The 26,633-nt window shown below is 40.8% G+C and overlaps 1 protein-coding gene across 11 annotated transcripts in view; it reads right to left on the reverse strand.

Moving 5' to 3' along the window:
* Positions 1–26,633, reverse strand: part of VPS13D (vacuolar protein sorting 13 homolog D) — a 210,316-nt gene that overhangs the window by 142,608 nt on the left and 41,075 nt on the right. For all 11 annotated transcript variants that reach the window (XM_023745772.1, XM_014446840.2, XM_023745776.1 and 8 more), the window contains 9 exons: positions 24,549–24,639; positions 22,399–22,525; positions 20,730–20,910; positions 14,408–14,590; positions 8,429–8,651; positions 5,454–5,664; positions 3,257–3,428; positions 2,959–3,071; positions 961–1,173 (listed from right to left, as the gene is read on the reverse strand). In XM_023745772.1, coding sequence (XP_023601540.1) covers positions 961–1,173; positions 2,959–3,071; positions 3,257–3,428; positions 5,454–5,664; positions 8,429–8,651; positions 14,408–14,590; positions 20,730–20,910; positions 22,399–22,525; positions 24,549–24,639 — 1,514 coding nt within the window. The remainder of the gene's footprint in view (positions 1–960; positions 1,174–2,958; positions 3,072–3,256; positions 3,429–5,453; positions 5,665–8,428; positions 8,652–14,407; positions 14,591–20,729; positions 20,911–22,398; positions 22,526–24,548; positions 24,640–26,633) is intronic.

A 26,633-nucleotide genomic window follows, 5' to 3' on the forward strand; every position in this document is an offset into this window, starting at 1 on the left:
CCAACTTGTTGTAGTTTGGAAACCCTCTTACGCCCCACCCACCGGAAGTGGTTTAAAAAACCCTTTCCCCCCTCCCCAAACTCCATACACTCCTCTAAAAAAGAATAACCCCCTCTTTCCCCCCCCCCAGGGGGCCCCAAAGCGGCCTTTTTTTTAAGTAAATTCCGCCCCCAGAACAGGTTACTCTCCCCGCCCCCCCCCCATTTTTGGAATTAAACGGCACATCTAAACCGTGACCAAAAAATAGCCCGAGGACCGAAGACCCCCCCCCCCTCTAAATAATTTTTTTTCTTGGTTTTTTTTTTTTGGGGGGGGGGGGTTTAGGGAGAAAGGGGGTTGAAAAAAAAAACCCAAAGTTTTTGAATGCATACAAATAAGCATAACCGATGGACCCAGCCCCTGGGGGGGGGGGGGGGAGGGACATATGCTGGGGGGTAGGAGTGGCCGGGGAGAGGTCAATGGGGGGAAAAGGAGACATATGTAATACTTTAAACAATAAAGAATTTAAAAAAAAAATACACACACGCACACACAAAAAGAAACACCTTCCCTTCTGTTATCTCTATAGACAAAAGTCTTTCTTTTTCCTTAAACAAACATAGTACCCACCCACCCCCACCCCCCCAAGTTGCTTTGCATATTAAAACAGCCTACAGCAAGCATGTCAAACTCACAGCCACGAGTTTGACATCCTTGGTCTATAGCAGATTGATTTCAAGAATCTGGCGTAACTCTAAACTACTTTTTTTAAACAACAGAGACACCTTTTGGCCAATAAGTGAAGCTGCAAGGTTACAGGAATACTGAGTCAATACACATTACATTGCACACTGAGAGGCCATTATGTATTTATCTTTTCAGTGATTCCTTGGTCCTTTGCTGCTCTACAGCCAACATGGCCATGGCCACAAAAGGAAATACTTCAATGAAGAAAGGCAGACCAGGGGCTGGATGTACTACCTGAAATGCAACTCGATCTGAATGGATCCTTGGGCTGTGCTGCTGTTCTTGGAGGGCTGAAAGATACAGCTGAAGACGTTGGTCGTGCCAGGACTGGCCTTCTGCCCAGCATAGCGGGTGTCAAAAGCCATCATGGAATGGGAAACCAAGTTAACGGATTTGGTTTGGTTGGAAAAGCTCTCAAAGAGCAGTTTACATTTCTTAAAGTCAAATCTAAAAGGAAGAAATCAGACAAGATGTTAAACTCTTCCCTTTTACAAAATTATTTAAGTTCAAGATAAAAAAAAACACACAAAATAATAAGTATGCTTAAGTTCTATGAAGGAGGATATCATTTATTCTGAGATCTTTCATTGATTTTAACAGATTCCTCAAAATGGACTTAGTATCACTAGGCTCTGCATCTTACTTTCTATTTCCAAAGAGATGATCTTGTCCATAGGAATCTCATGAGGAACAGCAATACCACACATGTATTATATTCTTGGTTCATTTTTCATCTCATTTCTCATCTCAAGCCTAAGAAGACTGAATACAGGGTGGGGCAAAAATAGGCTTACATGTTTACGGATGGAAAATAATATAATAATTAATAAATAATAACACAAGAATAAACTCTGTTTCCAGTACTCACAACTGTAAACCTGTTTTGCCCCACGCTGTATATGCGATAATCCCCAAGGGATGTCGAGGATCCCTTTAGTCCTTCATTTGTCAACTTCTAGCCTGCCTAGAGGAGTCTCTCTCTAGAGTTTGCTTAATTTTTACCTCAGACCACTACAGCTTAACGGAAACTACCAGAACAAACAATACCTTTCATTACAAAAAAATAACGCAACTCGCCCACCAACAGGAAATGCATTTGGGACTGACTTTTTTTAATAACAGAGAAAGCTGCAATGGACAACTCACAGTCACTCAGTACCATCACCACAATCTGTTCAGATGTTGGAGAAAACTAAGGGCATAGCCAGTCATCAAAAAAATTTGCCTCAAAACAATGAGCTTAGAACCCCAGCTGAGTTAGATACAGACCAGGATGGATTTTCAAGGGAAAAACAAAGTAGAATATAGAGTGCTTCCGTGAGGAAGTCACTAGGCTGAAGTCCTGTTTTCAAACATCGAAACGCTTTTCCAGCCATATAACCTTACATTAGTCAAAAACTCTATCTGGAAACCAGAGAAAAGTACTGTCTGCACAACCTTACATGGCTGTCAAGATATCTACATGACAGGTGATCGAGTGTGAAAACACAATGCATTCTTAAAGGTCCCCACTGCTAAGAACAAATTCCTGGTCTACACTGACCAAGCAGACGATATAAATAAGTGAACGGCTGCGTAAACACATGCCCTTTCGAAAGGTTTCCCAAGTTGCCACTAGCTTCTAGGGCTCCCAAATGAAAACATGGGCCAGCACTGCCAAAGCTTCCAATTTTTCAAAAGAAACTGAAATCCCAACTTTTTGTGTGAAAACCCCCAAATTGTAAATGTTGACCAGGGAGGGAAACGTCAGTGCTGCTCACCAAACAGTCTGGGTCTCCCCTGTGCAGACACAGGACGACGGCATGCTGACTCGGCCGTGCACCTGTGGGCCCATGTTCTACCCCATGAGGTCTGCCAGGGCATTAACTGCCTGGGAAGACCCTCCAGGGCTCTTATTTTTCTCGCTGGCATGTAAAGACTCTGTCTGCTCTGTCAGCCGCGGTGACTGCTGTGAGCAGAGACGCCCGAGACCCCTGTAGCAGGAGGAGAAACTCTTCCCTGTTCTAAATCACTGGTATTTTCGAGTGCCTGCTACAAGAGCGCAGCCTATGCTATCTGGACGTAGACAGCGGTGAACTTGAACTTTTGAAAAGCACTCTGCAGACCATATTCCGTTGTCAACCAGCACTCGGGAACCTCTGCTCTCTGCTAAAGCAAAACCTGTGGGTTACTTGTATCAATGTTACTGTATTACTGTTGTTATAAAACAATGCAATGTAATGAGAGCCACACCTCGCCAGGGACCCGGCACCTTCTCTTCCTTTTGGATCCTTCAGCTCCAGACTCACGTTTACCATGTCCATGAGGAAGCACATGCATGTGTACACCTCTCCACTCAGGACCGTCTGGAAAAGAAAACGCTGGTCAGTCCACACTTGATGGTGCCAATGAGGATTGGGATTAGGATGGCGAGAAATCTAATTTGCTTATTGTTCCATCTTCTTTCCTGGGGTGATCTGAGGCATGTATGCACAGGGTGACCATCCGCTGAGGCAATGGGAGTTACAGAAGAACATGAGGCCTCACTCACGTGAATTCTTGGGTCTTGTAAATCATAAGGCCGCATAAATTCCTCTATGGGCTCTCCCAGGTTGTTCTCTAGTAAACCACGGATCAGCTTGTATTTGTACAAATCCAAGGAGCAGTGGACTGAGGAGAGGTTGCCATGGATGGATATGTCTGGCACAGTATGACTTATCTCTCTGTGAAAAAAGAAAAGGGGAAAATTTTACAAACCAAACTAACCTGACATTGACATAGTTCACACCCAACTATAAGAGCTAAAAAGTACCCACCTACATTATCAAACAATTAATTTATAACATCCAATGACAAAAATGTCATGTGGCTTCAAACGAAGCAAGTTAGTATGACTGAATGTCATGCTTCAACTACAAAAAGCCCCTTTCTTCCAAAATATATATTTACAAAGCCCCAAATTTAATGAGTTGACTAAGGAATATATTAATAAGGAAAAAATCTCATGAGACTCAGAAATAGTTTAAACATTATAGATGGAAAAACAATAAAGACATAATGACAAGCTCTTTATTTAACTCTTCAGATTTAGTGATAACTGAAGGACGAAATCAGTGTTTTATCCCAAGCCCAGCGGGACAATTAGGATAAAATCTGTCAGTGACATGTCTCAGTGGAGACGGGCAGGAGTGAAGTGGAAGAAGCCAGGTTGAGGAGGAATACATCTCATCCCCACACTGAAGACCTTTTTCTCTACCCTCCCCAGGGCAAAGTGAGCCTGCTAGGTCCTGCAGATGCCACACTCCGAGTACATAAAATAGAGGGTCAGATTTCACGTGGAAGGGGAATATAAAAAGTTACGTTGTCTACAGAGAAAAACCTACATGCAATAAAGTGAAAAGGACCAACCAACCAAGAGAAGCTGGAAGGGATTACCGAGTGCCCTCCTGGGTTCCTGTTTGGGTGGAGTGAGAAGCGGATCGGATGCCTATGTTCAGTTATCACCTTTTATCTGGGCTAACAGAGTATAACCATTTGCACATAAACACTGATGAAAGTGGGTAACGTTTAGATAAGGAGAGTAGCAAAGCACTTTTTTTTTTGGAAGCATTACTTGAAAAGAAAACAAAGTGTTCGATTTCTAAATAATGAAGCTCCTCTTAAGTCTGCTAAGCCAGTAAAACCAAATATAGCCCATGCCAACCATAACTGAACACCAGCCAAGGAGCACTTGAATAACAAGTAAGAATGAAATGCAAAAATCCCAGGGAGAGCAGCTAAACTCTTTCATTAATCCAGACAGAAACGAAAAAGTGACATAAAAGGACTTGCCCAAACCCAAGGACTGCAAAGGGTGTGGCCAACGAGGGACTCAAATCACACTCTACACCAGCGAGGAGACTGCTTTTCAAAGCATTACTTTACAACCACCGCTCATCTCTCCCTGGAGTTGAGATGCAAATGTTGCTGCTTCTCCAAAACTAGTGCCTCAAACTGAAGGCCTCACGCACTGAGGCCAGCAGCCTCCAGTCGTGCACAGGCCCAGGTGGGCTCCAACACCCCCAGACGACCTTGTTAATATACACCGGAGGCTCTGCCCTGAGACTGGTGGACTCGGGTAGGCTCTGGGAATGCCTATTTTCAAGACCTTTCCCAGCCAGGCATGGCACTAATGACAATTAAAACAACGTTCTAAACTACAGAAAGAAGCATCCTGTGTTTTGAGAGACCAATGAAAAGGTAGTCAGTTCATTAGTGTTTATGGAGTACTTTCAGATTGCTCAATAGAGTGAAATGGGCAAAACTGCATCTAAACAGTTGTTCTGATTAAATGGAGCTCCAGGGAAAATAGCAATACCAGGCCCAGAGCCTACTGTATTTGGAACATATAATCCTAATGTCACCTCTTCCAAAATATTTTCCCTGCCATCACCACTTCCCTACCCACACCAAAATCCATGCTAAACATATGTCCCTTCCTGTTTCCACGGCACCTGCTGCAATCCTAGCACAGTTTATAACACTGACTCAAACACTAAATTAGAACCATCGACTTGCCTTCCTATATCCCTCAGCAAAGCTCTGTGAAGGCAGACGTTTTTTCTTTCATCACAGCAGCCCTCATGTCTAGAACATTTATTACATGAAGAAATAAGCGAACACCGATTATCTTTCACTTATCTAACAGCACTGATTTCCGCCTTATTAACATTCTACTTGTGATAGTTATTCAGATATAAAACACTCACCTGTCCAAATTCCTTTCCACCTGCAATTTCAGCCGGCAAGGCTCAGTTAAGAGGCTGCCTCCCGTCTGTCGCACAAAATAGGAGGGAAAGACCAGATCGCCACTGCTGTCGTCTGAGGCCTTCGAATACTCCCGGGGACGTCTCTCGGCAGCAAAGAGGTCCATGTCTTGCAGATCCACGACAATGCAATCCAGCAGGCAGACATGGTCTTCTATGTGGACCCAGGAAAAGAGAGAGAATGAAGAAAATGAGACCCAAAAAAGGCTGGTCCTGAGCAAAACGAAAAAGCCAAAGAAAGTTCATTCTGTCTTTGGGAAAACGTTGAGAACTGCCTGCTTCAGGAAACTGGGTGCCCAGAAGTCTCCACACGGGCACCTGGACCTCCCTGCGCAACGCTCTACGTGCTGACACTTCCTGCCTGCTCACCTCCACTTCAGGTGTATACTGTGCCACATTCCCTCAGCGCCTCACTACTGTCCAGAGACACTGGCTGAGACTAAAAGGTTTTGATGAAACTCTTAACATGCATCCCTCCCAGAACATCCAATAGGCATCTCCTGTAGAGATAACATGATCCAAAGGTTACAAAATCTCCCAGCAACAAAACTCTTTTTCTAACATATACCACATGTGCCATTTCCACCACCACTGATCTAATCCAAACCACCTTCATTCTTGCTTAGATCACCATAAACCCCCCTCCCATATACCAACAAATTCCCTCCTGGCCCTCACAAAACCATTCTGCCCACAAAATACCAGTGTAATCCCTTTAAAAAATAAAAAAAAATGAGACATAACATACATTCTCTTCCTTCGCACACTTTAATGGCTATGTTTATTCCAAATTTTTTTCTGTAAATCTCCCCTAAGCCCTGTAAGACTCTGCTTAAGCCCACTGCCTACTTTTCCAGCCTCACCTTAAGCCAGTGATGGTGAACCTATGACACACATGTCAGAGGTGACACGCGAACTCATTTTTTTGGTTGATTTTTCTTTGTTAAATGGCATTTAAATATATAAAATAAATATCAAAGATTTGTCTTTGTTTTACTATGGTTGCAAATATCAAAAAATTTCTATATGTGACACGGCACCAGAGTTAAGTTAGGGTCTTTCAAAATGCTGACACGCCGAGCCCAAAAGGTTCGCCATCACTGCCTGAAGCCATTCTCCACTTTGCTCATGAAGACTCAGGTTCACTGGCCTTTATTTCCCCAAAGGCCAAGCTCTTTGCTGTCTGAACAGCCTTACCTATGATGCCGCCCTCTCTTCTCCATCTCACCTGGGTCCTCTCTGTTCTTCAGTCTTTCCTATAACATTTATCTTAATCTTCCAATATTTAGATGCTTATTTAATGTCATTCCCACATTATTCACATGGTGGCAGGAACCATGTCTAACAGCATACACCTGGCATTAAGCAGGCACTAAATAAATTAGTTCTTGATTTCTTGACTATACTGATAACTTGGTGAAACAGATAAAAGTACAGCTGGTTTGGAAGAAGGAGGGATGGGATAGGAAGGAAGGGCTTCAGAGAGTCCTTGGGGTCATCATGGAATCCTAGGGTAAATAGAAGAAGTATGAAAACCACTGCCTTAATCCAATCTTATACACAAATAGAGGAATCCCAGAAATAAAAAGTAAGTCAGGAGAAATATTCTTGGGAGAGATCTTTCTATATCCCAAATCCCTCCTATATGTAAGGCTGCCCTCATTCCTCACCAGCACTGTCATCATAGCGACAGAAGACAACATTCGCTGTGGGTGCTGTGAGTGCACCCACTCCTGTGTTCCACATGGCGACATACAGAGATCGACAGGCAACACCACGTGGGTTAAGAATTCAGGTTCTGGAGTCAGACTGCCTAAGCTCATAGTCCAGTGCTACCATTTACTATCTATGTAACTGGGCAGGTTAAATTACTTAATCTCTCTTAGCCTTTATCTCTTCATCTGTAAAATAGGGATAAAAATAAAACTCAGGCCTAACCGGTTTGGCTCAGTGGATAGAGCATCGTCCTGCAGATTGAAAAATAAAACTCTATAGGGGTGTTATGAGGATGAAATGTGTGTGATAATTTACATAAAGAATGTGCCACAATGTCTGGCACATAGTAAGTGTTCAACAACTACTATTATGATCATATAATGCCATTAATCACCTGAGTAACCACCCTCCTGTCACCTCGAGGGCTGTAAGGCACTGCAGGGCGTTAGCTCTTCCTCACATCTAACAGAAGATGCTCAGCAGTCTCCCCCAGCTTGAGTCCCATAGCTCCTGAAGACCAACCACGATCAACTGATTTTTGTGGTTAATCATACCCTGCTTCCCTCTCGAGCTCCTTGGAGCAGCATCTCACTCATACAATCCATCACCCAACCAGAACCCATCTGAAAACTAAAAGGCCAAAATCAGGCTCTCATCTGGATGACCCATTCTTAAATTCCAGAGCAGGAAACCAATGACTAGATGGTCCGTGTCTTTTAAAAATTGTTATTTAAAGTATTTCTGTTGTTACCTAATTCACACTGACATTTTATGAAAGAGTTATGTTTCATTTTTTAGAATTAAATAGTGACCGGCAAGGATGGTGTCTGAATAGTAGGTGTGTCTAAGGATGCAGGAATCATTCTAGTTATAAATATACCATCTGGTGGCAACTCTCTTGACCTATAAGAAAAAAATCCCAATAAATGATCTAAATATCTTTATTTACACTGTGTCTTGCTAATTTAACCCACTTTAGAAGTCACCCAATGCTAAGTCTACAACCTAAACTTCTTAAGCCTACTAAAGCAATGTCAAAATTCCATTAGCACAGAAGACATGCTACTGCTTTGCCAGCATCTGCCCTTTGCCAGGGTGCAGCCTCCTCTTTCACTCCCACCCCACCCCCCCACAACACCCCCACCTACAGCCACCTCACGAATTTCTCACCTTCATCACACAGTTCCTTTCTCTTCTCTTACCTGGACTACTGGAAACCTGGCCGACAGAGGGTGTGGCTTGCTGCCCTTGCTGCTTGGTCGAGGCACTGGGCATGAGCTCACTCTTCAGGCCGCCTACACCCACTCCAGCAGGCGGCGCCATGAACAGCCCCTCCGTGTGGCTGTCCTTCGGGTCCTCCGTGCTCGTCGTCTTCCTCATGCTGTGTTTGGGAAAGCTCACCGGGGAAGCTGAAGGCACTGATTCCTGGAAGAAACAGAATAAAGCTAAAAGGCAAGAATGGGGGTGGTCTCTTTACTGTCCTGGAAATCCCATCCAGTCCCTGGGCTCTTCAAAGACTCTATCACTTGGCGCTTCCCAAGACAACCTGATCCCATGAGCAAAGGGTAGTGACAGGATCATGACATTTACATCACACGTAATTATCTACAGAGATGGTACATATAATTCAATACCTGTTGAAAACTGTGGCAATTTTGCAGGACGATATTATCTTCTGTCTTAAGAGCAAATGTTAAGATGCTAAAGGCCAGTGGTTTGTTTAATCAACGTAAAATGAAGCAAAAGCTAATCTCTCAGCCATATGATATATTGTCACTGTACTGGAGGGGAGGGGCTTATTGTTCTAAGAAATGTATCTAACAGCAAGTATGGTTCCAATGGAATTAATTAATTACATAACGTGTTTGCATTTTCTGGAAGTCTCTCCTCGGGGGTTCACATTTCTTCTCTCTCTCAGTAACTGTATGTCAATGGAGAAAGAAAAAAAAGGAAAACACAGACGGTTGGCCATTCCTATTATGTTTCTGTTCAAGGACATAAAGATTAAGGGCTAATCCCGAGTAAAATAAATTATATAAAATACTACACCCTGCTCTTACATGCTTAGTACCTTCAGTTAACTGCCAACAGGGATAAATCTTTTCACCAAAATGATTCAATAACTGACTTGAAAACCTCCCGTGACTGCTTTGCCCAACCTCAGAGCCCTGCATCCCTACGACTTGTGCCTCCCCGGTGTTCTCATCTATCCATCCTCAAGAGTGGATTGGAAGAGGGGAGAACGGTTTTCCGCTAGCGCGGCCTTGCATGTCATTCCTCTCAGCCTTCGAGGAGGTAACAGTGCTCTCCTTCACGGTTCTCTTGGGTAGCAATTACACGTAACAGTGAACCAAACCAGTTCTTACTTTCCAAAATGTGTTTTGCAAGTCAAATTACTAGGTAAATGCTATTACTTAAGTATTTCAACATTAAAAACCTTCCCTCTTGCTTAGTTTATTTAAACTCTAGGGAGTATTTGTTGCTCTTTCATTTGACTCATCTCTACATCCTCACTGTAGTTGGTCTAAGTAAATCAATGGCTTGAGGAGATTAACTCAAAGCTTTTGAAAGGCTGACTTAGAAATTATGGTTTAAGCAAAAGCTATGATTGAGAAAAATGAAAGGAAGAGCATATGTAAAAAATTCAAACCTGCACTCATTAGGACATGGATTTATGTAAAACAATTCTAAACACACAGGAGTCATAAAGCTCAAAGGCAAATAACCTCTCCACAAGCTTTGGTTTCAGGATTACTTCCTGTTCCTCAACCACTGGGATGCATGCTAGACAAACCTCACACGTGCAAATGTATCCAAGGGCAAATGGAAATGCAAACTGATTTCTGGTGAGGAAAGTAACTATCCACTTTATATAGGCCTGGGTCAACTGAGCTTGGCTGTACACGTCGGAGGCAAGCTTCACAGATATGTTTATCTGATTACAGATACTTTCACAGGCAGCACACTCCAAGCGGCCCTTATGGAATTCTACAGAACAACCACTAGTATGCAACAAGATAAGGCTTTTCTAGGGCTTAAGGAAATAAAAATACACCACCAAGAACTTACATACTACCTAGAGCAAGAGCGAGAGCAAGAGCAAGAAAGAAAGAGAAGAAAAGGAAAGGAAAGGAAAGAGAGACAAAGAGAAGAAAAGCAATTGCTTTTCATGGTCCTTAAGAACTTCTCTACACAGGAGGAAAGTGAGACACACACACACACACACACACACACACACACACACACACACACACGATAAGCAGACTTTCCCAATGAGATACTTTAAAGGGTTAATTTTTAAAATTTTCTTTTTTTAAGCATAAGAGTGTGAATTGACTGCTGAATCCCATAAGGTCTTTCAGAATAACCAGGAGGCAAAAAAGCATATTATACCTTGAAGAAACAGCGATCCTTGTATGCACTGCCACTTAAAATCAAATCCTCAAAAACAAATACAGGGAAATTTTTTCATTAAAATGCTGCAAACTATATACAGTTATCTGGCTTACTTAACAAAACTTTCTTGAGATAGTTGGCAATTCTTTGTTATGCTAACTTCACTGTCAGCTTGTGAACCCATATATAGATACTAGAGGCCCAGTGCACAAAATTCATGCATGGGTAGGGCCCCTAGGCCTGGCCAGCGATCAGGACCAATTGGGGCCTTCCTTCCCAGCTGCCGGCTGCCAGCCAGGACCTTCCTTCCTCCGGCTGCCAGCTGCCGGCGGGGGCCTTCCTGCTGCCGGCCGAGGCCTTCCTTCCCCGGATGCTGGCTGCTAGCCAGGGCCTTCCTTCATTCTGTGCTGCCCCCCTGGTGGCCAGCCACACCATAGCGAGCAGTCAAACTCCCAGTCAGTCCAACTCCAGAGAGGATAATTTGCATATTAGCCTTTTATTATATAGGATTATACAGGATATCTGAGAACATCAGTCCTTTACTGAAGGGTAGAGAAACAGAAATGGTACTTATTGAACTTAATTACCCATTCTGGCTCTAACTGACCTTTTCCTAAAAATATGTAGGTCTCAAAACAAAGATTTACCACAAAACAAATATGTTCCCAAAAACTCAAAAGACAGTTCCCAAGGAGGACTCCCTGGGCAGTAATGGCAGTGGAGTTGGAACAAAGATGCAATATTCAGAGATGATGATGGGGATAATGTTCATGTGCAAACACCGGTGCTGATACTTTTGTTTAAAATCTACTCATGTTAATTATAAACACTTCATACTAAGGAGAAGTGAATAAGAAAGTTTAGAAGCAGTTACCAATCTTTCTTTTTATGAATGAACCTTTCTTTTATGTTCTTTAAATCAGCAAACAGCAAAATGCTTATATCTCAACTATGAAAACCGATTTACTTCATTAAGGCCAAGGTTACTAGTTCCCTAGTGGGCTTACTGTGAAAAGACCAATGGTGGTGGATCTCACTTTTACTGTTACAAAAAATACACATAAGTAGTGGCTTGGCAGTTAGAGTGTCGGCCGACTCACTGGAGGGTCATGGGTTCAATTCCTGGTCAACGGCAAGTACCTGGGTTGCAGGTTCAATACCTGGCCCCAGTTGGGGCATGTGCAAGAGGCAACCAATAGATTTTTTTTTTCTCTCTCTCTCCCCTTCCCCTCCCTTCCTTCTACTCTCTCTAAAAATCAATGGGAAAAATATCCTCAGGTGAGGATTAACAAACTAACAAAAAATTCACTTGAGTAGGAGCCTGTTTCTCCCAGTCAAACTAACAAAAATACACTTGAGTGGGAGCCTGTTTCTCCCAGTCAAAGCAGCCTCAGGCAGTGAGGCCTGTTACCCTGGGTGAACCTGGTGCTGCCCTCCCTGTGCATCGCTAAACACTGCGGCCTCCGCTCTGATCACTAAATCTCGCTAAACACTGCGGCCTCCGCTCTGATCACTAAATCTGGTTTATCTGAGTGAGTGGCTAGAACTAAGATGATACATGGACAACATGACCTCCAGCCCTTTGTCCAAACACCCCCAACTCTGGGTCCAGAGCCCAAGGTTACAACACATGGACGTGGTTCCTATGATTGTCACTGTCCCATCTTCACTCTTCTCCTTCCTCCACCCATTCCCACTCACTGAATCACGTATCTTCGGTTCAAGATGTTTACGTGAATAACAGTGAGTAAATGAATGAGTGAAAAGTAAAAGAAATAAAAAATACAGAGACAGTAATTTGAAAATCATAACATTAAGCATTTTAAGCATTGCCAACAAATATTATCTTCCTATTGCTTTCTGAACTGAGTTGCTGTCCTTGGCAACATCCTGCCCCCATCATGCTCTTTCATCTTTTCTTTCTATACCTAGAGAGGCAAACAGTAACTGCTCGTTCATATCTTTTCTGTCATAATCTTTCGAGTTCTTCCATCTAAGTTATTTTAATGAATTCACTGCCCCACCCTTCAGAAAATTCAAAGAGCTATAGCTACTCAGGAAGGGCCACTCAAGACACATAACAGGAACAGCGTTTGTCAGCTTATTTTCCCCACGCTAACCTAATCCTAATCCCGGGAGGTAAAATCAAATCACAGCTAAGAGAGTGGAGTATGGGAGCCAGACACATCTAAGTCTGAGGTCCACAAGTCCTCCTTACTACCTGTATAATCCAAAAGAAATGGCTTAATCTTTTTAAGTCTCAATTTCTTTATCTGGAAAAATGGTGTTAATAATACTAGATACCTCTTAGGTTACTAATGAGAACAAAGTGAACAAATATGTAAAAAGCATAGGCTGATTTATAATAAACATTCAATAAGCCTTCAATAAGCATTCAGTAATAGTGCTATTATTGTCAGTCATAAGATCTTACAATTAAATCCAATTTTATGTACACCCCCCTTCAAAGGCCATCTCTCTCCCAATGTTATTAGCTGTTAAGACCAAAATAAGCATAACTAGCTGGGGTTTTCAGTAAGTGCTATTCTCACAAGCTAAAACGAGTTTGTACTGAATAAGCAGAGAGAGTGAAAAGCCACTGTGGAAACTAGCAAGGTGCCATCAAAACACACAGGGAAAAGAACAAGACACCTCTACGTTACAAGTCTCCTCAGTGCGAATGTGAGTGGGAGGGGCTAATCAGACCACCTCCATGTCCTCTTGGCACTAAGTCTGTGATTACTAGGTGCTCTCTCTCTTTTTTTTTTTCCTTTTTGTTTCGTTAATCCTCACCCAAGGATATTTTTCCATTGATTTTTAGAAGAGTGGAAGGGAGTGGGAGAGACAGAGAGAGAAACATCAATGTGAGAGAGACACATCAATTGGTTGCCTCCCGCCCGCACCTGGACCAGCCCAGACTAGGGCTGGGGATCAAGCCTGCAACCAAGGTATGTGCCCTTGACCGGAATCGAACCCGGGACCCTTCAGTCCACTGAGCCAAACTGGCTAGGGTGGTGCTCCCATTTTTATCATTTATTCTCAACGAGTCCCCCTTTTTCCAAATGTAAAATGAAAAAACAGCAATCCTCATGCCAATTACCTCCAAACATTATTGTAAGAAATAAATAAGTTCTAATATAATTTTAAACTGTAGAGCAATATCTGTATAAGACTTTATTATAAGGATATTTTTTAATGGCTTCAGATAAACCTTGGGCCAAATCAGGTCCCCTGAAAAAGCCAAACAGTGTAAAAAGATTATTCTGGGGTCAAACAGTGAGGAAAGCATTATAAAGATGGAAGATTGGTTCTGTTGGTTTGTTTGATAAAATTACTACATACAGTTAGTAAAGGTTACAATTTCTACTATCTCTATTAAAAGGTAAATTAAAATGTCAAAAATAAATCTTCAAGCCCTAGTCAGTTGCTCAATGGTTAGAGCATCAGCCCGAGGCCTGATGGGTCGCAGGTTCAATTCCCAGTCAAGGGCACATACTTCAGTTGCAGGTTTGCTCCCTGTCCAGGCTCGGGGCGCATGTGGGAGGCAGCCAGTCGATGTTTCTTTCTCTCTCCCCTCCTCCACCCTCCCTTTCACACTCTCTAAAAATCAATGGAGAAAATATCCTTGGGTGAGGATTAAATAATAATAATAATAATAATAATAATAATTCTTCAAAGTCACATACACTAACAGCAGTGAGGACCACCTCACAGCAACACGCGAATTTTTCAATTAGTGTTCAAATGCCAGTTCAGTGACAAGGGAATGGGTACTAACTGCTCACCTTATCTTGTAAGGAAAAGGTCCCAGGAAAACCAGCAAAGAGAAACCTGTTCTTGACTTTCAACTTCCCCAAATTTGCTACAATCAGATTATTTGATCTGGAACTTTCTGGGATAAGGAGAACAGGAGCACCAGCCTCGATATCCAGGAGAACCCGTGAGCAGCGCTGGGCTTGATCTCTCACCTGTAAGAGAAAAGAAAATGGACTCAGAGGATCAATTAATTCCCTAATTTTACAGGTCTCCAAAAAGTTCCATAAATTTATAGAACCAAAACACCTAAAATCATACAGAGTACTAGTATATCCTATAACCACTATGGAGTTAAATTAGAAATCAGTAACAAGGAGATAATGAAAAACCCCAAATATTTGAAAATCAGACTACACACTTCTAAATAACCCATGGGTCAAAGAAGAAATCACACGGGAAATGGAAACATATTTTGACCTTACTGATAACTAAATCATTGCATGCTAAAATTCAAGGGATGTGCTTAAAACAGTAGAGAAAATGTTCAGTAAATGTTTATTTTATATTAAAAAATAAAGATTTAAGACCAATGATCAAGGCTTCTATCTTAAGAAGCTAAAAAAAAAAAAAAAAAGAAAAGCAAGATAAAACTAAGTAGAGGAAAGAACATAATAAAGAACAGAAATTACTTAATTAGAAAACAAACAATAGAAAAAAAACAAAACGTTCATGGAACACTACACCAACAACCACAGAATATACATTCTTTTTAAGTTCTAATCTTTATACCAGGCTTCAATAAATTGGTTCTTTAAAAAGACTGATGAAAAATGATAAACCTCTACTTATAATAATAAAAAGAAAGAAATGAAACAAAAATCACCACTAAAAGGAAGGAGTGGGGGACATTGCTACAGAACTTACAAATATTAAAAAGATAAGGGAACCTATGAAAAATTTCATGCCAACAAACTGACAATTTAGATGAAGTAGACTCCTTTAAAAAAAACTATCTACAGTTAACATCATATTTAATGGTGAAAAACAATGTTTTCCCACTAAGATAGCAATTTTCAACAGGTATACCTGACTTCTTTTCCCTTAGATTGTCAAATAAAAAAAAATGACAACAGCCAATACAACAATATTTGTCTGGTGTGAATGAATCAAAATTATATCTATTTTTTGGCCAGATCCACAAAATACATATTTTTGGGTGTGCCACAGAATTTTAGTAATTAGTTTATGTGTGCAGTGGAATGAAAAAGGTTGAAAATCACTGCCCTAAAATAAGGAACAAGACAAGTATAGCCACTCTGACCACATTTATTCAATATTGTAGTGGAAGTCCTAGTCTGGACAAAAAGGCAATTAGGTTGGAAAGGGAAAAATAAAATTCTCTTATTCTCAGACAACAATCATCTACAGCAAGCATGTCAAACTCAAGTTAAAGAATTTAAAGAAACTGGCATGCGTGCCAAACATGGCACACCAGTAACTTTTGCTGGCATGCGAAACCCTCTCTTATAATCTTCCATTTACAATTTTTTTCTTAATATCGACTTTTTTATTTTTCAGATAAATTCAGTGTAGGTGCATCTTAGATAACTAAATAATTTTACATAGCATGTATACATTAAAAAATAAATGTATTTTTCATCATCATATACTGTGTTTTTGTCGCTCAAATGAATTTTATTTCTCCAAGGTTCTTCACATACGTACACCTTAAGAGATATCAAGTAGGCGTAATATGTTCTCAAAAAATTAGGGTTGGCACACAGAAGAATTTTGAGTCAGAGATTTTGCTGGTTTTGGCACGAACTCACAAAAAGGTTGCCCACCCCTGAACTAGAATAAGGAACTTCATTAAGATGACAGGATATGAGGTCAACATATCAATATGATTTTTAAAATTCATATCATTTACAATAGCATCCAAAATTGGAAATACTTAGAGACAAATATAACAAAATAATTGTAAGACCAGTATACCCAAAACTATAAAATATTGCTGAAATTGAAGACCTAATTAAATGGAGAGATGTACCATACTCAACGATCCAAAGACTCAAGATTGCTAAGGTGTCGATTTTCCTTATACACAGATTCAATGCAATCTCAGCCAAAATCCTCAGTGACTTTACTGTAGAAATAGACAAGCTGATTCTAAAATGTATAGGGAAAAACAAAGAACCTAGAATAGCCAAAGCAACTTTGCAAAAAAAAAGAACAAAGTTGGAGAACTTACACTACTGGATTTCAAGACATACCACAAAGCAACAGTAATCAAGACTAGGTAGTACTGGCATACGATTAAATAAAAATCAATACAACAGAATAGAGAATGAAGAAATACACACAGACATATATGGTTAATTGAATCTCAACAAAAGTGCCAAGATATTTCAATGGGAAAAGAATAGTCTGGGGATGTATATGGGGGCGGGGAGGGGGGAGAATCTCAGTCCTTACTTCACAAAAAAACACACAAAAGTCAACTAAAAATGGAAGAGGTCTAAAATTATCAAACTTCTAAAAGAGGATAAAGGAGAAAATTTCCGCCACCTTGTGGTAGGCAACGATTTCTTTAATAAAACACAAATAGCACTAACCATAAAGTAAAGAAATTGGACTTCATCAAAAGGAAAAACTGCTTTTCAAAAAACAGTGTTAAGAAAATATTTTTATATATTAGATGAGCCACTGCCTAACCCAATAGGGCCTCATCAGTTATCATCATAACTAATTATCTTTTTTTCATGTTTCTATCTTCCCACTAACAGATAAGCTCCATGCGGTCAATGATCATGTCTTTCTTGTTGTCCATTATATTCCCAGCAGCCGGCACAATGTACAACACATTACTCCACAATAAACATTCACTAAATAATTGAAGAAACGAACAAATAAGGTTGTCATAAGGATCCAATGAGATAATATATATGAAAGTACTTTGAAAACTCCAAAGCATTGTTAATATAAATAATTATTAATTGAATGTAAAGCACACTTATTTTTGTTATCTCCATTTTCCTTCTACAAATGAGTCAACAGGAGAACAGCAAGAAAAATAACTTGCTGGTCACACAGCTTATAGTGGCAACACCCAGACTCCAGATTCCTGTCCCAAGATTTCTAAAGTGAATGTCTTAACTCCACCAAAATTCTGTACTCCAGTTCCTCAGTGAATAAACAAGTTAATATGAGAGACACTATGTAAAGTAGAAGACACAGGATATCTATATCATACTTCTGGGGTAAAAAATAAAGGAAACAGCTATATTTTTGGCTGATTTTGCTCAGTGGTTAGAGCATTGGCCCTTGGACCAAAGGGTCGCAGGTTGGATTCCCAGTCAAGGGCACATACCTGGCTTGCAGGCTCAGTCCCCAGCCACAGGTGGGGCATGTGCGGAAGGCATGTGTCTCTCTCACATGGATATATTTGCCTCATTCCCTCCCCACCATCTCTCTTCCTCTTTCTTCCTCTTCCTCCTTCTCTTCCCCTCTCTCTAAAAATCATGGCAAAAATATCCTCAGGTGAGGATAAACAAAAATTTAAATTAAAATAAAGAGCCCGGCTGGTGTGGCACAAAGACTGAGCATCGACCTATGAATCAGAAAGTCACGGTTAGATTCCCAATGAGGACACATGCCTGGTTTGTGGACTCGATCCCTAGTGTGAGGCGTGCAGGTGGCAGCCAATCAATGATTCTCTCTCATCACTGATGCTGCTCTCTCTCTCTTCTTCTCCCTTTCTCTCTGAAATCAATAAAAAAATGTATTTTAAAAAATAAAGAAAGAAAGAAAACATTTCTCTTTGGCCCAAATTAGGTAAAAGATTTAGGTAAATGATGTTCTTCTAATTTCAAACATCAAGATTAATCCCTTCCTCCTTCCCTCCCTCTCTCCCTCCCTCCCCTGCCTTTTCTCTTTCTCAAGTCAATAAAAAAAATGTAAAAAAAGATTAAAAAGAAATTTAAAGTCCCACTGGATCAGTATTTGTAGACATTAGAAAATGTATGACTAGAAATCCAGGTACAAGTCAAAGGTAGATAATACCACCTGTCATCAGTACAATATTAGGAGAAAGGAATTTAAATTTCAAACAAAATAACCTCTTAATCTTATCTGCAACAAAGTAGGTCTTTAGCTCTCTCTGTAAATCTAAATAATTCAAACAGCTAGGTTACAAATCCTTGAGAAGATTGGCTTTTCTTCAAAGGCCGCACATTTAGCACGATTCAAAACAGAAAAATATGCCTTTACCTTCCGCTTGTCTTGAATCATTTAAAACTTACATATTTAATTTCTTCCTCCCCAGGAAGTTAAACCCAATTACTCTGTAATGCACAGTGTGTACTTTCCTAACCCAACTGGTTCTTCACAATTACTTATTACAGTTTAAACACATGTAAAAGTAATTGTTTTAAATGTACATAATTCTAACAGACAAAGTTTAGCAAAGTTGAACTGAGAGTCACAAAAAATGTTCCTGACTTTATAGGATTCAATCCTATAAAATAATACCACTTAAGTATTCAATACCATTTACAGGATTCAAACCTGTAATTCAGAAGCATTCAAAAATAAACTATGGGCACAAAGATATTCATGGAAGCATTATAAGAAAATGGTTAAGTAAACTAACTTGCTGGATTACATAGTTATTATTAAACAGAATTGCTATGAAAAATGCAAAGCAAGATGGAAAAAGATTATGAAAAGGGTTATTCCCAAAGTGTATGCATGAAGGTAACACACTTTCTGTACTTCCTATATGAACTATATGCTTTCCCTCAATTTAAAAGGTTTTTTTAAAAGCATATGTAGACCACAATACCGTTTTACACTCCGTAACTGGCCGAAAACAAAAAGGTTGACAAGTGTTGGCAAAGATATGAATGACAAGGAATTCTTACACATTGTCCATGGGAGTATGTAATGGAGGTGCCATTTCTGAAAACAACCTCGCATTATCTTACAGAGAAATATGTGCATCTCTCTGGCCCAAAAATTCCACTCCTAAGTATCTCAGAAAAACTCTAACACATACGTGTACATTGGAAGACACTGTAAACAATCCAAGTGTTCAACAGGAAAGTGAATAAACCATGTGTGTTATTATACACAATGAAATATAACAGTGAAAATAAATTAAATGCAATCACATGTAATAAATCTGAATGAATCTTAACACAGTGACCAAAGAAAGCAAGTCATAGCTCAGCCGGTGTGGCTCAGTGATTGAGTATTGACTTACGAACCAGGGCACATGGTTCAATTCCGTCAGGGCACATGCCCAGTTTCAGGCTCAATCCAGTGGGGAAGGGGGGGGAAGGCGCAGGAGGCAACCAATCAATGATTCTCTGTCACCATTGATGTTTCTAGCTCTCTCTCCCTCTCCCTTCCTCTCTGAAATCAATAAAAATATATTTTAAAAAATAGAACTACATTATAATTGTTTTTCTGTGGTTCCCAAACTGCACCAAGACACTGCAGGATGCTGCTGTCCACTCACAAGTGGGCTGCCAGGCCATGTTAAAGTTTTAGGTAAACATGTTGTCTGTCAGACACCGCAAAATGCAAACCACTCGCTTGAGCTAGTTCATATTCAATACTAAATCATGTGACATCCTATCAATGATGTCTCATCTTTGTGAAGCTAGGTCTTAAGCAGCTGCTGTGACAAAAAGCAAGAACCATGAGAAAGTAAATGCGGAACAGGAAATAAGGGCTGCCATGTCCAATCCAATTCCAAGTTCGAGAAGTTGTGGTTATTTGAGAATGAAATAAAAATATTATTCTTTCACTTATGTGTCATTATTTTTCACACAGCTACTAAGTGTTAGGACATATGTACTTATTTAATTGTTTAATCTTAATTACTTCGTAAATGGGAAGCCATTAGGTGTGTCTTTTGGCCCAGGATGTGCCCGGGAAAGACTCCCAAGACATTGGTGCAAGAAGCAGTTTGGGAATTTCTAATTCTATTTGGAAAAAAAACCCTCTTTATATATGTTCTTCAGGACCACTTTCCAGTAGAAGAATCCTCACTAAAGCCCTAGAAGGGCCTAAGTCTTAAGTGTTATCCATAAATTTCATGAATCGTTTTTAGAGAAAGTTAAAGCGAAACTTTAAAGGTAACTAGAACACAATACAATGAATAAGAAATATAAGTCTCAGATTACAGTAAGATTTCTATAGATAACCAGCTACATGGAGGACATCAGTAAGCATTAAGTTATCTAATTACCTTTAGTGAAATTTTCCAGGTTTAGCTTTAGAGGCTTAAAAGTTCCACTGATCAGTCCAACTGAAAAGGCAACTTGGAGAAATGAGACGACCTACCGTCTGCCCCTCAATCGCGGCCCGCTGGCGCCCTAGGACGTCCTGCAGCTGAGTGAAGTGCTGGATGAAGGCCACCACCTCCGCCTGGAAGCGCTGGGTGTGCACGTACTGCACCGAGGCCATCTGGAGGCTCACGCGAATGTCGTGCTCCCTCCGCAGCAGAGGGTCGGGCCGTCCATACCTAGAAACGGCAAAAACGTGACTCAAACAGCAGCAAGATACAAGTTAGTATTTGAAGGCAACTTGGATTGAGCTAGGGGTTTCCCTAGAGAACACACTTGGTGATTAAAATGGAAATCCACATCAAGTTTTACAAAGTGAACTCCAATAATCACTCCCTTTCTGAGCTGCGTTCGGCAAGTGTTGAGAATGTGCAATAAAAGGCTGGTGTGAGACAGCCAGGGCTATACACAGGTGGGCAGCTCCAGGCACTCACTCACTCTGGATTCCAGAACTCACTCACAAGCCACCTGTGGTTCAGACCTTTCACCTGGGCCTTTAAGGAAAAGCAATTATTCCTGCTCACTCTGTTCTAGCAACGACTGTGACAATATGGGTTTAAAAGATAATAAAAATAAGACATGAAACAATGTGTAAGAAAACTGGGCAACCAAACCAATGTTCCTGGGGAAAACTCTTCTGGAGGCAGAAAGAAGTCTTATTTTAACTCCAGTGAAATGTAGGCCAAAGAGGCTTAGCATCTACATTCCAAGACAAATTAGAAAACCTTACTAATGATTTTGAATTTACTGGAGTATGGAACATGGTGTCATAATAATAAATTAATATACAGGATACAGTCACTGGGGAAAGGATCTCACATTAGCTAAGCACCTATTCTGTGACAGACAGAGAATTAAGAGTTTTATATTAATTATCTCATTTATTACAGAACCACACCACTGTGGCAGGTAACAATAGAAACTAATCCATCTAAATGCTCAGTACAGTATGACATACTCCCCTTGAAAATGAAAGAAAAAGTTCCCAGATATCTTTAGAAACAGGTTTTCTCAGTTCTGGTTGAACATCAGAATCACTATGGCAAGTTGGGGGGCGGGGAGGACTGAGCATACCCTACACCAAAATATCAGGGGGTATAGCTGGATATTTCTATTTTCTAACAGCTTCCCAAAAGGCTGAAAAACCACCATTTTAAACTTTCTGCCTTTTAATAACTATGTAGGCCTAAAGATGCCTTCTAAATTCTAAAACTGAAAAGATTCAATATAGATTACAGAAAAAAAATGCACGATGTAATTTAACACCTATATCTTCAACAACTTTCTCAGGCTGCAATCATTCTAGAATGTTTACAGCTTGATGGAAACTGATCTTAGTCCCTCAACATTTAGAGAGGAAAACAGATGCACAGAGATGAAATGAGTTGCCTAAGATCACATAACCAGTTAGTGGGAGAGCGGCATGAGCCCAGGGATTTTAGTAATCAGAAGTATTTCAATCATGCCCATCTGTTTATGAAACCTGAGGAGCCCACGTCAGCACAGATCCATTTCAATAGGAATCAGGATTCCTCATCACTAGATCATACCAGTTTTATGTAAGAAGGTAAATTTTTTAAGTCTTTTCTTCATTGATTAGTCAACACGAATTTGAAACAGCCAGCAATAATGACAAAATATCAAGTGAGAAAGATGGAGGTTTTTACTTAAAAGTCTGGAAGATGAGCGCTTCTTCCCCACTGGTGGTGAACCGCTCCCTGTAGAACTCCCCGTGGGCTGTGAGGTCACTCAGAGACAGGCTCCCGATGCTGCCCTGCAAGGCCAGGTCTCCTTCTAGGGATGTGAGATTAGAACACGTTACGTACCCTGTTTTGTCACACACCTTCAATGTGTCTGAAACAAAAACTGACACACACATGCCTCAGACTTCCCACCGTTTAATCAAACTACATGGCAAAAACAAATGTTTGCATCCCAACACACCCAGAAAAAATGTTTTATGCAACGTTTCAAGTAGTCTCAGTGCAAAAGTCCGCAGGGGACTGAAATGACACAGCAACATCACACTTGAACATTTGCAACAGGAAAGAAATAAAACTAAATGTGTACACAATTTAAAGAGAAAAGCATTTGCAACTACAGATAGGAGCATGATCCATTCTGAGAGTAGACTCCTAATTAGAATTAGTGAAATATCCTCAGTTCTATTCATTGTACTATGGATAAAAAAATGAAAAAGGAAGTATTAGACATGTGTCAGGTATTCAAGCAACCTTAAGTGGATTTTGGCATGATTTAATAAAAAAATAAATAAAAACAGCATTAATGAGATAGACACTAAAGACTGACACTGCAGCAGCGGGGCCCCTGGAAGGTGGGCAGAAAGAAGGTTGCCGAAACTCGGGCATCTGAGCAGTGAACCTCTACTGAGTCATTCTCAACAGGGGGTGAAGAGTAAAAAGAAATATGTTGAACTGTTGCTTCTGTAAAATTTTATCATCATAATTAGCAATATAAAACAACTAGAGGCCCAGCGTGTGAAATCGAGCGTGGTAGCCCACCGCTGCTCGCAGCCCTGCCCACCCACCTGCCGCTGCTTGCCATGTTCACTGCCCCCCCCCCCCCCCCGCCCGCCCGCCCGCCCGCCCGCCGCCTTGCTGTGATCGGAGCCTGTGGGCCGTGGGGGAGGGACCAAGAGGTGCTCAATGCACCTCATGGTGACTGGTCGTGTGATCAGCCTGGTCATCATGGATACTGGCTTTTTATATATATAGATGACCAGTTCAGCTCCCAATGAGTCAAAAGCACATACTAATTTTTTATTCTTAATTTCCTCAAAGAAATACCCAAGCTTCTCCAATTTTAAAGAACTATCTCTGCTAGGCATCTTTTAGACACTGATTTATACCAGGCAAAAACACCTCCATTTCAGTTCATTCCTCCCCCAAAAGACATTCTTGTTTTTAACTACAGGGTCAACATTTGAGCCTTGTAGTCGTCCATATTTCATTACCTAGTCCTTAAGGAAGGAATAGTTTTTATTCACTTTAGAGATCCCTACTATTTAAAATTTGATGTAGCTGATCACAGTTTTTCTATAAGAATTGCAACTTACAGAGTCCCACTGGAAAGAATGCCAGGGCCCTGGCCGGGTGGTTCAGTTGGTTGGAGTGTCATCCCGTACACCAAAAGGTTTCAGATTTAATCCCTGATCATACGGGGGCAACCGATAGATGTTTCTCTCTCACATCAATGTTTTTTTTCTCTCTCTCTCTCTAATATCAGTAAAAACATATCCTCAGGTGAGGGTTTAAAAAAAAAAAAAGAATGCCAGGTTTGCTACAATATCCTCCTGCCTAAAATCATACCCCCTATTGGTAACTCCCCCTCTTTACTGCAATAGATCGAATGAACATATGCCCTAGTTTCCCAGAAACAGCCTGTTACACACCAGGTGTAATTAGCGAATAATCATTCCCCAGATGTAATCATTAATAATGCCTCCTTTCACTCTCAAAAATGTCCCAGTTTAGAAAAAAAAATTATATAATCACAAGATAGAGTTTGTTAAAACCACAGACACCAGGGCCCTATCCCAACCTACTGAATCAGATTCTTGAGATGGGGGCGGGAAGGGGGTAACTGTGCCAGACACCTGCATTTTTAACAAGATGAGCAGATGATTCTCATCCATAAGGAAGCATCTGAGAATCAATGTCATAAACCATGGCCAGGCCTATAAGCGCAATCAAGCCATTGATTCCACACCTTACTCAGCATGTGAGGACAATTAGATTTGTGAGCAAGATGTTCAAATTCTTACCAGATTTTGCAAGTTTGATTTTTCCCCACTTACCAATCATTTCCAGGTGTGCCACTAATTTGGACACATTTGCTTTAGCAAGCTCACTGGTGGTCTTATTCAGCACGAGAGAGAGTGAATGAACCTAAGCACACAGAAGACAAAGTTAGACAAATGTTACTAGGAGGGGGGAGGGCGGGGAAGGGTGTCCTTTAACAGAACAACAGAACAAAGTCAAGGAAGAAGCAGAAAGGTAAAACTTCAAATTGATGGCAATTTCATTTCAGCTTTCTTCAGCCAGTCAAACCATAATCTAAGGCAGGGGTCCTCAAACTACGGCCCGCGGGCCACATGCAAATACAAATATTGTATTTGTTCCCATTTTGTTTTTTTACTTCAAAATAAGGTATGTGCAGTGTGCATAGGAATTCGTTCATAGTTTTTTTTTAAACTATAGTCAGGCCCTCCAATGGTCTGAGGGACAGTGAACTGGCCCCCTGTTTAAAAAGTTTGAGGACCCCTGATCTAAGGACTAAGGAGAGAGCTGATAAGATAGGAACTCAAAGGGGCAATCTACAACCCAGGCTCTGCAGTGTCTTCTCTATGGCTGCTTGTCTATGCTGTCACCACCTGAACCCTCTATCTTAGCATGAATTGGAGCATCACTAAAGGTGGGACAACCAGATGTCTTATGCCTCCTGGCGTAAAGTAATAGGATGCACTCAGCACCACCTAAAAAATGTTTTTACCAAAAACTCAAACCTGAATCTGATCAAGTCTCTAGAACTAACTTCCATTTCTAAAATTAGAAGATAAAAGAATCAAATGGCAAATCCGAGATGTGGGACACCCTACAGCACACTAACCCAGTGTCTACAAGTCAACTGCATGGGGGGAATAAAGGAGAAGGAAAACTGGCTTAATTAACAGATTTCAGAGACATGACAGCAACTGTAACATGTGAACCTTATTTGAATCTCCATTCAAAAGATTCAAACGTCCTTTTAATTCTCCTCATTTTGTAGATGAGGAAACTATGGCTCAGAAAAGCAAAGTATTCCACTGAATTGTAGACCTCAAAGGAAAGACATGAAGCTTCTTAAATCGTTCATTCCTCTACAATGCACAAGTAAACGAGCATTTCTGAGAAAATAAGGGAATACGTAGTACCAAGAAATTCTTGCTAAGGTAGTTAAATGTAACAATGCATTGTAGTTATATTTTAAAAGTCTGTATTTTTCAGGAATGAAGACTGAAGTTTGTAGAGATGAAATGATATCTAGAATCTGCTTTAAATAATTCAGCAAAGAGAAAAAAGGAGAAAAGTAAATGTGATGATTCCCACAGGTTTTGGTACATGGGCATTCATTATACTACTAGAGGCCCGTTGCACAAAATTCATGTATGGGTAGGGTCCCCAGGTCTGGCCAGCAATCAGGGCGGCCAATAGGGGCCTTCTGGCTGCCGGCCAGGGCCTCCCTTCATTCCGCGCCACCCCCTGGTGGTCAGCGCATGTCATAGCAAGCGATTGAATTCCCGGTCTCCCAGTCAAACTCCCCAGGGGACACTTTGCATATTAGCCTTTTATTTTTATTTTTTTATATATATATTTTTTATTTTTATTTTTTTTTATTTTTTTATTGCTTAAAGTATTACAAAGGGTATTACATATGTGTCCCTTTTTTTCCCCCGCCCTTGACAATCCCCTGGCCTCCCCTACCCCCCAGTGTCTTATGTCCATTGGTTATGCTTATATGCATATTAGCCTTTTATATAGAGAGACTAGAGGCCTGTTGCATAAAGAGATTCGTGCAATAGGCCTTCCTTTCCCCTGGCTGCTGGCACCGGTTTTCCTCCGGCACCTGGCACCCAGGTCTTTGCTCTGGCCGGGCTCCAGCTGGAGCCGGCCTCGCGGCCGTGAGACTTTCACTGCTCCACTGGCCCCGGGGCTGTCAGGCTTCGCTCCACTGCTTGGAGTCTATGTATGCAAATTAACACCATCTTTGTTAGGTTAATTTGCATACTCTCCTGATTGGCTGGTTAGTGTAGAAAAGGTACGGTCAATTTACATGTTTGTCTATTATTAGGTAAGAAGATTCTCTCTGTGATCTATTTGAAAATCTTTACATTAAAAATTTT

This window comes from Myotis lucifugus, unplaced genomic scaffold (assembly GCF_000147115.1).
Source record: "Myotis lucifugus unplaced genomic scaffold, Myoluc2.0 scaffold_580, whole genome shotgun sequence".
Taxonomy (NCBI): Eukaryota; Metazoa; Chordata; class Mammalia; order Chiroptera; family Vespertilionidae; genus Myotis; species Myotis lucifugus.